Consider the following 13,825-nt stretch of genomic DNA (forward strand, 5'->3'; position numbering starts at 1 on the left):
TGTGGTTCCACGAATGCACTGCGCGATCCCGGAAGCCAGCTTCTAGCCGGCAGAGGGGGACTGCATTTCTTATGGTTCCCTGTGACCTCACCGGCACGGGGCCTTTTGGGAAATGAAGTCTTTTTTTCAAAGAGCTTGCCGCCGGGCTGGATCCAGGCCCTTTCGTCTTGGCAGATTCGAGGTGTTTGGAACGACAAGAACCTAGATGTGGAGCCCGAATTTGAGGGTGTGACTGATTTGGTTTGGAGAATACCTTTGAGGATCTCTGAAGGAGAAAGAGTGCTACAGACTCTGGCTATTGTCACGCCCTTCGCCTGCAGCCACAGCCCACATAGGGTGGGCCTGATCTGTTCCTGACCCTAGAGGGCCAACCCCGGGACGGGGCGGAGTCGGGATACTGGGGAGCCTGGAGGTCGGGCTGCCAGACGTAGGGGCAAATTGAGCTGCGTGTTAAGGAGACTGCTAGAGTTCAAAGGTCAGGGGTCAACGTCGCGAGTTGTTGTGGGGAGTCGAAAGTCGGAGGGGTGCTAAGGAAGACTCAGGTAGGGACTGAATAGTCAGAGTACAGATTTGTGGGAAGGGGACTTGGAGGGAGGAGAAGCTAGGGCTGACAAGTCGCGTCTCGCCGGGGGAGGCGGGGAGACTTAAGAGAGAAGACTGAAAGGGAAAGGAATCCTCTAAGATACCCATTCTCGGACCGCGAGCCCGTCATTATCGGTTACTTGGCCGGGCCTCCGGGGGGTTGTAACCTCAGTTGTCCGCAGGGTGAGGAGATGGCTTCTCCCTCTAGACAGGCCCCTCTCGGGGGGTCAGGACTGCTTCATGGAAGCCGGGCTCGTTCTTATGGAAGCCTGGTGCAGTCTGCCTGCTCCCCGGTGAGGGAAAGACGCCTGGAGCATCAGTTGGCGCCCGGAGACACCCTGGCTGGACTAGCACTCAAATACGGGGTGACGGTGAGTCTTCCAGGATTGGGACGTAGACACCCAATTAGAAGAGGTTTATTCCTCATGAGAATGTATGGCCCTCTAGGCAACTTCCCCTGGAATTTTCTTAATTGTGTTTATATTAACTGATTGTGATAAAGGTTTGGTCCTCCTTTATCGTTTTGTTTTCCCATCTCAGTGTTGCACTGTCTGGTGGGAACAAATCCTGTCCCATTATCCCAACGGAGGGGAGCAGCATTTATTTTTTAGGCCAGTCACTGTACTAAAGACTTTACATCCATTAGCTCATTTGATCGTCACATCCCTATCAAGCGTATAATTATTGTGCCCTTTTTACAGATGAAGAAACTGAGACTTAGATTGGTTAACCAGTTTGACCAAGGTCAAATAACTTATAAGTGTTGGTGTGAAAATTCAAACAGGTCTGTCTGATTCCAAAGCCTGTACTGTTAACTACATAGAAATATTTTAATTGAGAATGACTAAACATTCACAGCAAACAATGCAGAGCTAGTTTTTAGTCTGAGGTTCCTAGATTGCCGGGAGAAATATCAATAACCTCAGATATGCAGATGATACCACCCTTATGGCAGAAAGTGAAGAGGAACTAAAAAGCCTCCTGATGAAAGTGGAGAGTGAAAAAGTTGGCTTAAAGCTCAACGTTCAGAAAACAAAGATCATGGCATCCGGTCCCATCACTTCATGGGAAATAGATGGGGAAACAGTGGAAACAGTGTCAGACTTTATTTTGGGGGGCTCCAAAATCACTGCAGATGGTGACTGCAGCCATGAAATTAAAAGACGCTTACTCCTTGGAAGGAAAGTTATGACCAACCTGGATAGCATATTCAAAAGCAGAGACATCATTTTGTCAACAAAGGTCCGTCTAGTCAAGGCTATGGTTTTTCCAGTGGTCATGTATGGATGTGAGAGTTGGACTGTGAAGAAAGCTGAGTGCCGAAGAATTGATGCTTTTGAACTGTGGTGTTGGAGAAGACTCTTGAGACCCTTGGACTGCAAGGAGATCCAACCAGTCCATTCTAAAGGAGATCAGTCCTGGGTGTTCATTGGAAGGACGGATGCTGAAGCTGAAACTCCAATACTTTGGCCACCTCATGCTAAGAGTTGACTTATTGGAAAAGACCTTGATGCTGGGAGGGATTGGGGGCAGGAGGAGAAGGGGACAACAGAGGATGAGATGGCTGGATGGCATCACCGACTCTATGGACATGAGTTTGAGTGAACTCCAGGAGTTGGTGATGGACAGGGAGGCCTGGTGTGCTGCGATTCATGGGGTAGCAAAGAGTCGGACACAACTGAGTGACTGAACTGAACTGAAGAAGTGAGCAGGGACACAAATAATGATTGTAGGTGACAGAACGTGGTGAGTTTGTAGAGGTGTTAACAAAGAGTGGGAAGTCAGGAAAGAAGATTGGTTTTTATTTGGAAGGGGACATTAGTGCAGACTTTAAGGGGACCATCACAATGGGCCTTCAAAAACTTGGACATCCCTTTCTCTATGCTCCTCTCTATAAATCTGTGTAATCCAGTGGTCTACATCCTTTACATCTTTGTCTTTCCAATAGCCTGCACTCTAAGGGACAGAACTATTTCTTTTCAATTTTATGTCTCTGGAGTCTGACATAATCCCCAGCACATAGAAGCTTAATAGATGTTTTTTGAATGAATGAAAGTCTGGCTAAAATTTCCACATTGGAGATTGGGAGTATAGTAAAGTGAACATTTAAGTAGAGGGAAGACCTAAATAAAGAAAATGGATTTGAAAGTACTGAGCAGTCCTTTCATCCCAGCAGAGGCTCAGATGTTGTGCAATGAAGGAAACTGCTGCTAGTGATTCAACAATTATTGTTTGAGGTTTTCTTACTGCCCTGTATCTTTCTGAGTACGGAAAAGCTCTGTAGTCTAGTAAAGCAAAGTTCTAGGTTCTGGTTTCATTCTGCTGCTTACTAGCTGAGTGACTGGATAGTCAACCACTTTACTGTCTGGGGCCTCAGTTTCCTCATTTGTACAATAAGAATAAAAAATAAAAAACTTAGGTAAATAAATTACGTAATTTATTACCTACCTGTCATTTAAGGAACACTTAGTATATGCCAAGCTCTATTATCTCATATTATCTCCATGAAACTTTATGAGGTAGATGTGACCATTTCCATTTAAAGATAAGAAATATCACTATGGTGTACATCTGAAACGTAATAGTGTACTTATACTTCAATAAAAACAAATTTTTAATGATAAGGAGACTGAAGCTTTGAGAGATAACTTGCTATAGACTATATACAACTAGTTTAATTGTTAGAGCTAGGATTCAGACCTAGTTGTCTTGTTCTAAAATCCTCATTCATGGGACTTCCCTGGTGGTCCAGTGGTTAAGACTCTATGCTTCCACTGAGGAGACGTGGGTTCGATCCCTGGTCCGGAACTAAGAGCCCACATGGTGTGTTGCATGGCCTAAAAAATAAAATCCTCACTTTGAACTGCTCTATTAAACTAGATTCTAATGACCTTCTAGCTCTTGGCTCGAAGGCAGAGGAACAATGTCCCCATATATGGTGCTTCTGGGAAGTAATAAAAGCAACAGAAAATTCACAAATTAATTCATATCATCTTGGAACTAGAAGGGACCTAGGATATTATCTAGGCAAAATAAAATGAATAGCATCAAAGTGCTTGACAAAGTAAAAGTATAAAACTGCAAGCCGCTTTTAACTCTTTTTACTGTTCAAATCAATCAGATTTTATTTTTAAACTCATTATAGCATAAGATTTTATTAGTCAAGTTTATTTTAGTAGTCTTGGCCTAGAGTGGAAACAGCTTTGATATTGGACAGTTATAAGAATTATGATCTCCCAAACTGGTGCCTTTATGGGATGAATTTTTAGTAAAACTGGCTGCCTGGCCTCGGGTAATAAAATACTGATATACGGTGTCTGTGGTTTCTATATTTTATTATCTAGTTTCTTTACTCATAAAGCATTAATGAGCCTCTGCTGTGTGCCAAATTTGTGTGATATTGAGGAGAATCTTAGGGATACAGAGACAGCCAGTCACCAGTCTTGCCCTTAAATGACTCACAGTGTGCACAGGACAAATATGCCTACAGTATAATATAATAAGATAGGTATTATTATGGCAGTATTTACAGTATGCATTGGGAGCCCTGAAGAAGATAACACAAAGGGAATGATAGTTGATGAGAAGTTTTCCTGGCCAAGAAGGGAGAAGTGGAGAAGCGTTCCAGGCAGACAAAGTCACAAAAGTGTGAAAGATCATGAAATGTTGGAAGAAAAATTAAAAGTTCAGGATGGCAAAAGGTGTAAGTGGCAGAAGGGAGGTGTGGCTGGACTTCCTATGAAGGCGAGATGCCCTTGAATGGTAATGCGGATTTTATCTCTGACCCAGTGGGGAGCCATAGAAAGTTCATAAGCGGGTAGTGTGCAGACTGCTGTGAGTCCACAAGCCGCTTTCTCTGCTGTCTGACCCGCTTTGCTCCGCGATGCCGGTGGACCTTAGCAAGTGGTCCGGGCCTCTGAGCCTGCAGGAAGTGGATGAGCGGCCGCAGCACCCGCTGCAGGTCAAATACGGCGGGGCGGAGGTCGACGAACTGGGCAAAGTGCTGACACCCACCCAGGTTAAAAACCGGCCCACCAGCATTACATGGGATGGCCTTGATCCAGGTAAATTGTACACCTTGGTCTTGACAGATCCGGATGCTCCCAGCAGGAAGGACCCCAAATACAGGGAATGGCACCATTTCCTGGTGGTCAACATGAAGGGCAACAACATCAGCAGTGGCACGGTTCTCTCCGATTATGTGGGCTCTGGGCCTCCCAAGGGCACAGGCCTGCACCGCTATGTCTGGCTGGTTTACGAGCAGGAAGGACCACTGAAGTGTGATGAGCCCATTCTCAGCAACCGATCTGGAGACCACCGTGGCAAATTCAAGGTGGCCTCTTTCCGCAAAAAGTACGAGCTTGGGGCCCCAGTGGCCGGCACGTGTTACCAGGCTGAATGGGATGATTATGTGCCCAAGCTCTACGAGCAGCTGTCTGGGAAGTAGAGGAGATGGACATCGTCCCAGAGTTCCCAAACAGTGTTTCAGTTTAGTGATGCATGTAGATTTTCCCCCATCTCTCTGCCTAAGCCCTGAGTGGTCAGATTTAGATTTAGGGTGACTTTTCTTTCCTTCTGCCTGTATTGTATAATTTTAGGGGGGTTATGTTTTGATCAAATTTGAACTCCATTTTGGTGGGGGATTCTTTGGTACTGTGATGCAGTTTATCCAAATGTTAATAGACGAACAACAACCCAGACTTTAAAGAAGAAAAAAAATTCTGGTAAAAAGACCAGGTCTGCAGTATTAGAACAGAACTTCAAAGAATCTTTAAGGGAGGTTGAAAACAAAAAAGAGATTGACTGTCTCCGCCTTTGTGACCCTGAGCACAGAATTGTGTGTGAAGGTACCTACTGGCATGTGTTTTCACGGCTCTGTCTCACCAAGACAACCAGGGGACCCCCAACGTCTCAGGCTGGTTACTGCGTGTCAGTGTCCCACTGTGGCTCCTTTAAAGAGCAATACTGGAAAAAGCTCCATAGAAGAAATTGCTTTGCTGTTAAAGCCTGGCCATCTAGATGAGCAGCAGGGCTGGGTAAGAGGTTATCAGAATCTGAAAGTCTGTGCTTGTTAAATTAATCACACTTTGGTTTAAAAAAGAAAACTGTTCTGGAGTTGGTGAATATTGTGTTAATTTTGCTGTTTGCTTATAGTTGAATAAAAATAAAAACACTGTGTAGATGAAAAAAAAAAAAAAAAGAAAGTTCATAAGCAAGGTAGTGGATTGATCAGGTTAAATTTTTTTAAAAAAGATACATGTCAGCAGGGTAGAAGATAAGTTAAAATGGAGGGAGGAAGACCAGTTAAAAAACTTAACAATACCCAAATGAGACATATTGAGTCTGTTCTAAGTCAGTGGCGATGTGAAGCTGAGACCAGAGATGAGATTTTTGCAGCATTTTTGTTGACCTCTTGGGTATAGATGGTGAAAGAAAAGTATGAGTTAAGGATGACAGTGATATTTCTACTTTGGGAGGCAGGTAGATATAGATGGTGATGCCAGCCACTGTGTTTAGTGATGAATAAATAGGCACTAAATAAATACGTGATCAGTGAAATTATTAATATTATAATAAGAAAAGCATTTCTGGGGACTTCCCTGGAGGCCCAGTGGTTAAGGGGGCCTTAACCACTACAGGGGGCATGGGTTCCAGCCTTGGTCGGGGAACTAAGAGCCCACATGTCTCGCAACATGGCCAAAATAAATACGTAAGAAAAGCATTCCTGGGAGGAGTAAAAAGGCCCAGAATTCTAGCTCTATCAGTAGCTTGCTAGGCAAGTCACTTAACCTCTCTGAGCCTCACTTCCTTCACCTTTATGGTAGTTTTCAAAGTATCATATATGGGGATATTGCTCCACTGCCTTTGAGCCAAGAGCTAGAAAGGTCATTAGAATCTAGTTAGTTTCAGAGTGAGTTCCTTCATCTTCACAGTAGTTTCAAAATCTAGGGCTCCCTAAGACTCTTTAGGGATCCACAAGGTCAAAACTATTTCCATAGTAATAATAGCAAGACTTTATGCGTCTTTTTTATTTTCATGGGTGCACACTGTGTTTTTCAGAAGCCATGTGGCCTGTGATACTGCAGCAGATGCTTGTAGAGGCAGACATGAGAAGCCTGTTGTCTTCAATTAAGTCGGACATGAAAGTGATTTACAGAAATGTAAAACAGTGCCTCTGTTCTTGCTATATGTTCACTATTTTTGTTTTATAAAATACATTATTTTTCATTAAAATATTTATGTTAACGTTTAAGTGTTTTAAAGTTTTTAAGTTTTAATTTATAATACCTTAAATATTGATAGATGTGATTAATGTAAGTAAAAGCTTTTTTCCTCAATATTTTTTTAAAATGTAAAGGGGCCCTAAAACCAAAAAGTGTGAAAAACTACTGATCAATAAAATAGCGATAATAGCCCTCTGTAATTTTGGTTATTATAGGGCCAGATAAGACTCTGAACAATCACTTTAAAAGGCATGAGATGCTATACAAATATAAGGTGGATCATTATTACTGTCATTAATTGTGGTGACTTTTTTTTAAAGATGGAACAGATTAAGCGTGCAAACCGCCTTTATACTAATGACTCCATCTTCCTGAAGAAAACCCTCTACATCCCCATCCTGACAGAGCCCAGAGACCTGTTCAATGGTTTGGATTCTGAGGAAGAGAAGGATGGAGAAGAAGCAGTACAGCCAAGTAAGGATGAAGTTCGACCACACTCAGCCGAGAGGAAGAAACAAGAAAGAGGTTTAGGACATGCCAATGGTGAACCCCTTCCCACAGCTGGCCAGGAGCCCGCCAGGCATGACCTTTCTGCCTCCGATTTCCTCAAGAAGCTCGATTCACAGATTAGCCTGTCAAAGAAGGCTGCTGCCCAGAAGCTGAAAAAGGGGGAAAGTGGGTGAGTCTTGAATGGGTCCTTTTAAGTCCCTCCGTAAATTTCTCTGTTCCCCCAATCTTACCTGATCAGACACAAAGTAAGCCCAGTGTCAGCAGAAGCAAGGTGAAGCCTTTCCCTCAGGTGGCCCCAAGATGATTCGCAGAGCCCATGGCTGTTGGAATGGGTGGAGGCACTGGAAAGTGATTCTGTGTTCCCAGTGGAGGGAAATAGTTGGCTGTTCTTACTGCTCTGATGATCCATGAAGGATTAGGGTTAGGATTTATCCAGAGGGTGTTGGACTCCATCGTAAAGCAACCAGCTCATGTATATTAGAGGAAGACAGCTTCCCACTTACTTCTTCATTCAGCCCATCTCAGTCTCTTCCCTTGATCTGTTGCTTTTCCCCCTTTTCCTCACCTGCAGGATACCTGGGGAGGATTCAAGTCTTCACCTAAGCTCTCCTCGGATGCAGCAACGAGCAGTCCTAGGTCCTGTGCCACTGACCCAGACCTCTCGGACCCGGACACTTCGGGACCAGGAAGATGAAATCTTCAAACTCTGAGGTCCCCAGAACTGATTGAGAGAAGCCAGATGCTGAAGGAGCATCTTGAGGGAGAGAGGAGCCTGAGGTGAGGCTCAAGAACACGGCTTCCCAGCCTACCTCCCCGTACTCCTGCCATCTCCCCAGCCTCCTTGTCCGTCAAGAGTTCCTTGGCCTGGAGCAGTTCTATTGGCAAGAGTAGGGGATGGGAAATAGACCCCTTCTCTGTTCTTGGGCTGAGTCTAGAGTTGGTCTTTAGACTCAAAAGGTCTTTTTAGATCCCTGCTGCCCTTCCTGTCCCTTCCATGATTCCTTGGCCTTAGAGCGAAGGGAGGCAGGGACTCCCCTAGCCCCTAACTTCCTCCCCATCTCCAACTCTGTTACCTAATTTATTTGGTGCTATATTGAAGTAATATTTATTTGCTGTATCTTATTGTTTCCCACTCTTAGCTGAAAAATGGGATTTCTGTAGCCCTTCGATGAGGGGAACCCAGGAACAGTGAGCCAGTGATTTCTAGTCCACCTTCCCCACCTTCTTAGCCAACCATGTTATTAAGAATGGGCCATCAGTGATCTAGCCCTTCTGCAGGGAGTGGCAGACTGTGCCAGGCCTTGTCCCCAGTCTCAAATGAAAGAATTTGGGCTTAGTCTTGATTAATCAGGTCACTGTAACTTTTTCACAACTCTTGCTCTGAGAAAAAAAAAAGGCAATGTAGGGTCCAGAACCCTCCGTGCCACCGGTTCACCCCTCTGATCTGCTCCTTTCTTCAGCCTGTGTGAGACTAAAGGATGGAAGAAGAATTGACTTGAGTTTGAAGAGGAAGACAGTTGTGGGAATCTTTTTGCCATGGGAGCCTCTTTGTTATACCCTCTCCCTGCCAGAGCCTGTTGATCTATGCCTTGCTCCTCACTACGTATTTATTTGCAATTTGTAGCACTGATGTGTGGTACAGTTTTTTTGAGTTTCTTAAACAGAAGTAGGCAAAGAAACCCCAGTGATATTGGAAATATGCCTCAGTCTCCTGTATGGAAATGGTGAGAGGTGAGATGAGTGGTGTTTATATACCTCTTTCCTCTGTGATGGTCATAAGATACAAAAAGCTGGAGAGATTAAACATTGAGCCCTGTGCATGTTTTAATAGTTTTATTTCCTCTGTGAGACTCTCCCCTGCCCTAGCCCCTTCTTCCTGCCCTCTGGAGCAGAGCCTCTGGGATCCCTCCAGACTCTGCAGACCTTCAGATCTAGAATGTCTCTCAGGGTCCCCTTCCCCCCAGCTGTCTTTAGTGTCCCCAGAAGAGTTAGCTGGGCTATGTCCTCTTACCCTGGTTCTGAGGTGAGGGGGCTTCCCTGTTTGAAAGGCCCTTTGCAGGGAAAACAGAGATCCAAGTTTCACTTCATCTTTTTTCAGGCAGCTTTGTTTCCGGTCTTGGGGCTGGAGTGGGAAGAGAGGCCTCAACCCTCAGCTTTGCTTCTCCACCAGGAGTCTGGGGGTGGGGTAGTCTCAGAGTCACACGCACTCTTGGGAAAGACTGAAGCCTGAGGATTGAAAAGCATTAGTGCAGAGGCGCAGGGTTAGGAGCCTGGTGTGTGTAGTTTTCTCAGTCAGCCATTCTGCCAAGAAGGAGCGTGCTGGGGCTGGGACTCTCAGAGCTTGCCCTCGTCCAGCAGCTTCCTGAGCCCGCCGCAGATCTTGCCCAGGTGCTGGGTGTAATCAGGCCCGTAGAGAGCCGTGAGCAGGCCGGCGTCAGAGAAGTGATCGAACACGTGGCGGATGCGGCCGTGGGACTTGGGCGTGAGGTGGCGCTCCACCAGCTCCAGCAGCACGTCCCGGCACTCGGTCAGCAGGCTGGCCAGCACGGCAGCCTCGAAGGTGAAGTCCACCTCCCCGAAGCTGAGTGCTGTCATGGCGCCCTGCCGCAGCTTCTGGCGAAAGCGGGTTGCCAGGGCCAGCTCGCTGGGGTTGAAGCAGCCACTGCGGTGCAGCACAGCCACCTTGACCGCCACCTTGATCAGGTCCTTGATAACCCGCTGGGCCTGGGGTCTGCTGCGTGTGTATTCTTTGGACACACGGTAGAGCTCATCTAGCACCTCGCTGCTCGTCTCATCTGCGAAGAGATGAGCCACAGACCGCCCTGCCATCTTACTCAGTAGCTTCTTCTCTGCCTGTAGCACCAGACTCTTGGAACTGAAGGACTCCATGGTTCCTAGGGAGGGGTCGGGGTGGGGGGTTATGTGATCAGTCACTAGAAGAGAGGCCACAGGCTTCCTTAGCAAGAGAGAAATAGCTTTTCCCCTTTCTGTCTCTGGTTTCCGTCTCATCATCATCTCTGCTTGTCATCTCTTTCCCCCTGCGCCCCCTCAGTCCACTACACTTGGTTCCCATTTTTCCCTTTAGGACTGCAGGACATCATGATCTCTAAAACAGGCCAGCAGAGCAGTAGGAGCTTTAGCTGGAGGGATGAGGGCATACCCCAGGCTAGCGCACCACAGCTAAGACCTCAAGAGAAGTGGGCTGTTGCTCCTGCAGTGGAGATGATGAAGCTTACCTGGCAGACAGCTCTCACAGCTGCCCTTTTTGGACACTTGACTGGGTACTGTACATCTGTACCCAGACGTACACCTACACTGTGAAGCGTAGCTATTACTATCTTTGTTTTACAGCTGAGCAAACTTAAGCTTACATTAAATAATTTACCCAGGTCAAACACAACTGTTTTTCTGACTCCAAAAGCCCATATCAGCTAGTGTGCTGTACTGCCTTTAGAGACATGAGAAATATAGGGGTCCCTGGAGTCCTGATGAAAAAAAATAATAATCATTCACATTTATTGAGAACCTACTATATGGCAAGTGCTTCATGTGAATTATCTCAGTCTTCCAACCCTTTGTAAGGTAGGTATCCCCAATTTGCAATGAGGAAAATGAAACTAAGAACAATTAAGCAATTTGACTGAAGTCACTGGCAAATGATAAAAATGGGCGTTGAACCACACAATCTGAAGAAGCCTCCTCCCATGGAATGCTCTCAATGAGGTTGAAGCACGCTGAGGAAGCATGAGAACAAGCACCTCAAGACTGCCCCGAGGTCTCGGGGCCTCTGCTGAGGCTGCACTCAGGACCAGCTGGCGGCACATGAGTGCCTGGTCCCGGAGCGCTCTCCCCATGGTCTTGCCTACGGTGGTTCTGCTTGTTTTGCTTCTTACTTCCCCCTCCCCTGTTCCTCTGCAGGATGTGGCTCTGACCGCAGTGAGGAGCAGCCTCGCCCTGTCCCCCAACCAAAATGGGAGTCTGAAGAAGCAGGGCAGGGTCACTGGGGTAGGGGGTTCTCCTCCAGCCGAATCAATCCAGTGGAAACCCAGAACCTTGCTCTGCCCCCAGCTTTGCTGGGGCTTTCTGGACCACACTCGACAGCCGGAAGAGGAGATTGCTCCATGTGAGCCTTCCTTCCTCCTTGGCCTTCCTGTTACCCAGCTCTCCACTGCCTCCGTTGCCATCTCGCGTTTGGTCCACTGTCCTCTCCCTCCCTCCATGTTTCAGTCTCCTGTTTTCACTTGACTGAGTGCTGCCCTGTCATCCTCTGGCCATACTCTCTCACTGGCCCTTACCTCTATATCCGTGTCTCCTAAGATCTCCTTGCATCTCTCAGTGGTCTCTCACGTGCCCTTATCCACCGCCATCCCTCAGCCCCATACCCACCCATCCAAAACCATGTCTTTCTTTCTGAGGCTGCTTTACTCCAGGAAAAACTGAGCTGGACCTCCCCACTGAGACTCAGGAATTCTATCAAATGAGAGCCACAATATGGAAAGCTCAGGCTGACAGAGCTGGGACTCTTCTGCCACCATCTCCCCTGAAGCCTACCCTCTGTCATTGCCCAGTCCCTCACCTGCTGCGCCCTGGGTGCCAGTCTCGCCTTGGATGTTCCGGGAGAGCTGACAGAATGGAGAAGCTCCTAAGTGAGAGGCCCTTTGGCCTGGCCCCACCCCCAAGCCCCGCCTACCTACTCTGTGCTCAACCTCCGGTTCATCACACTGTCACCAAGAAAGTCCATGGCCCCAGTAGCCTCCTATAAATAAGACAAAGGTCAAAAGGAATAGCACTCTGTAGGAAACAGTCTTGATTCCTTGAGGTGAGGAGGAAGAATTGCACATCCCCTGTTCCCAAATTGTCTGCCTCTTTCTACTCTTGCTGCCCAGTTCCTTGAGATCTTGTTCTTGTATTTCTGTGGTACTGGGGGAAATGTGATGTACAAATTGCTGGCGGGTGGGGGGGGGGGGTCGGGGCAGAAAGTTCTGAAGAGTGTATTGAACTTAGACTGGAGACACAAGAAGCAAGTTAGAGATCAGCAGGTCTGAGTGTGCCCCTAGAGTCACGAAGGATGGGTGGTGCTGTGGGGCAACATTACCAGGAGCACAGGCTTCCAGTACCTGGCAGGGTAAGGGCATGCAGACATGCTCAATCTCACAGCCATGTCCGACCATTCGTAGCTCATCAGGCGCCTCTGTCTGTGGGATTTCACAGGCAAGAATCCTGGAGCGGGTTGCCATTGAATTTTCCAGGGGTGTCTCCCCACCCCTAATACTTACACTTCCCTAGTGGCTCAGACGGTAAAGAATCTGCCTACAATGCAGGAGACCTGGTTTCCCACCCCTGGGTCGAGGAGATCCCCTGGAGAAGGGAATGGCAACCCACTCCAGTACTCTTGCCTGGAGAATCCATGGGCACAGGAGTCTGGCAGGCTACAGTCCATGGGGTCACAGAGAGTTGGACACGACTGAGCGACTGACACTTCTCTTCACCTCAAATACTTGAGAGGAAGATGCTGGGTCAGGCTGCAGAACTAGATATAACCAGCAGGTGTCAGCACATCGTTGTACCACTAGAGGCAACGAGCTTATCGACTATGCTTCATAGCTGCGAACGGGATGCAAAAAATGAAGGCAAATCACAGTCCGTAAATGAGGCAAATTTATTTACCATCAAGAACCTTACATCCTGAAGGAAAAAAAAAAGGCATCTTACAGCCTAGTCAGGGAGATAAATGTAAGCACATATGACTAATACAAGCCAAATGATGTCATTAGCTTTCATAGAAATTTAAGGAATTAAGGAAGTGTGAGAGTAAAGAGAAATTTAGATTTTTTTTTTCTAATAGGAGTGCTGAAGAGGTAGACTTAGAAGGATGGATTTAACTACCTAGCAGGCAGAGTGTGGAAGAAATGCTTCCCAGATAATGGAGTTACGCATAAGCCAAAGAGCAAACAAAGAGATTCAAGGCATATTCAGGAAATGATTTATTCTGATGACTAGAGCATAGGTTGTTTGAAAAAGAAGTGAAGAAGGAAAAAGACCAGACCACAGAAGGGTTTAAAGGAGCTGCTCAAGACTTCAGATTTTTGCCATAGACAGTAGGGAAACAGTATGAAAAGGCAAAATGATAGGATACTGAAAGAGAAACTCCCCAGGTCAGTAGGTGCCCAATATGCTACTGGAGATCAGTGGAGAAATAACTCCAGAAAGAATGAAGGGATAGAGCCAAAGCAAAAACAATACCCAGCTGTGGATGTGACTGGTGATAGAAGCAAGGTCTGATGCTGTAAAGAGCAATATTGCAAAGGAACCTGGAATGTCAGGTCCATGAATCAAGGCAAATTGGAAGTGGTCAAACAAGAGATGGCAAGAGTGAATGTCGACATTCTAGGAATCAGCGAACTGAAATGGACTGGAATGGGTGAATTTAACTCAGATAACCATTATATCTACTACTGCGGGCAGGAATCCCTCAGAAGAAATGGAGTGGCCATCATGGTCAACAAAAG

General features: G+C 46.6%; 3 protein-coding genes across 4 annotated transcripts; 2 read left to right on the forward strand and 1 right to left on the reverse strand.

The window, feature by feature from the left end:
- Positions 1 to 100: 100 nt before the first annotated feature.
- On the forward strand, positions 101 to 9,132 carry LYSMD1 (LysM domain containing 1). Of its 2 annotated transcripts, XR_009734627.1 has the most exons (4): positions 101 to 953; positions 7,127 to 7,485; positions 7,888 to 8,093; positions 8,777 to 9,132. XR_009734627.1 is itself a non-coding variant. In XM_061407212.1 (3 exons), the coding sequence occupies exons 1-3, from the start codon at positions 774 to 776 to the stop codon at positions 8,024 to 8,026; spliced, it is 678 nt and encodes a 225-aa protein (XP_061263196.1). In that variant the 5' UTR covers positions 101 to 773; the 3' UTR covers positions 8,027 to 9,132. The 2 variants fall into 2 exon arrangements, 1 of the variants encoding a protein (XP_061263196.1); XM_061407212.1 differs by having other exon boundaries at positions 7,888 to 9,132.
- Positions 4,399 to 5,762, forward strand: LOC133241559 (phosphatidylethanolamine-binding protein 1). Its single transcript, XM_061407230.1, has one exon. The coding sequence runs from the start codon at positions 4,466 to 4,468 to the stop codon at positions 5,027 to 5,029; it is 564 nt and encodes a 187-aa protein (XP_061263214.1). The 5' UTR covers positions 4,399 to 4,465; the 3' UTR covers positions 5,030 to 5,762.
- Positions 9,133 to 9,134: 2 nt separating the features above from the next.
- Positions 9,135 to 11,999, reverse strand: TNFAIP8L2 (TNF alpha induced protein 8 like 2). The gene is made up of 2 exons (XM_061407244.1): positions 11,893 to 11,999; positions 9,135 to 10,210 (listed from the first exon to the last, which is right to left on the reverse strand). Exon 2 carries the CDS (start codon positions 10,203 to 10,205, stop codon positions 9,651 to 9,653), a length of 555 nt encoding a protein of 184 aa, XP_061263228.1. The 5' UTR covers positions 10,206 to 10,210; positions 11,893 to 11,999; the 3' UTR covers positions 9,135 to 9,650.
- Between the last annotated feature and the right edge of the window lie 1,826 nt (positions 12,000 to 13,825).

The sequence above is a fragment of the Bos javanicus genome, chromosome 3 (genome assembly GCF_032452875.1).
Source record: "Bos javanicus breed banteng chromosome 3, ARS-OSU_banteng_1.0, whole genome shotgun sequence".
NCBI classification, from domain to species: domain Eukaryota; kingdom Metazoa; phylum Chordata; class Mammalia; order Artiodactyla; family Bovidae; genus Bos; species Bos javanicus.

Bases quoted from the DNA above. Each gene is read 5' to 3' on its own strand.
- TNFAIP8L2 (XM_061407244.1), bottom strand. From the start codon at position 10,205: ATGGAGTCCTTCAGTTCCAAGAGTCTGGTGCTACAGGCAGAGAAGAAG.
- LOC133241559 (XM_061407230.1), top strand. From the start codon at position 4,466: ATGCCGGTGGACCTTAGCAAGTGGTCCGGGCCTCTGAGCCTGCAGGAA.
- LYSMD1 (XM_061407212.1), top strand. From the start codon at position 774: ATGGCTTCTCCCTCTAGACAGGCCCCTCTCGGGGGGTCAGGACTGCTT. The intron at 954-7,126 runs GTGAGTCTTCCA...TTTTTTTTAAAG, and splicing joins CACTCAAATACGGGGTGACG to ATGGAACAGATTAAGCGTGC. The intron at 7,486-7,887 runs GTGAGTCTTGAA...CCTCACCTGCAG, and splicing joins CTGAAAAAGGGGGAAAGTGG to GATACCTGGGGAGGATTCAA.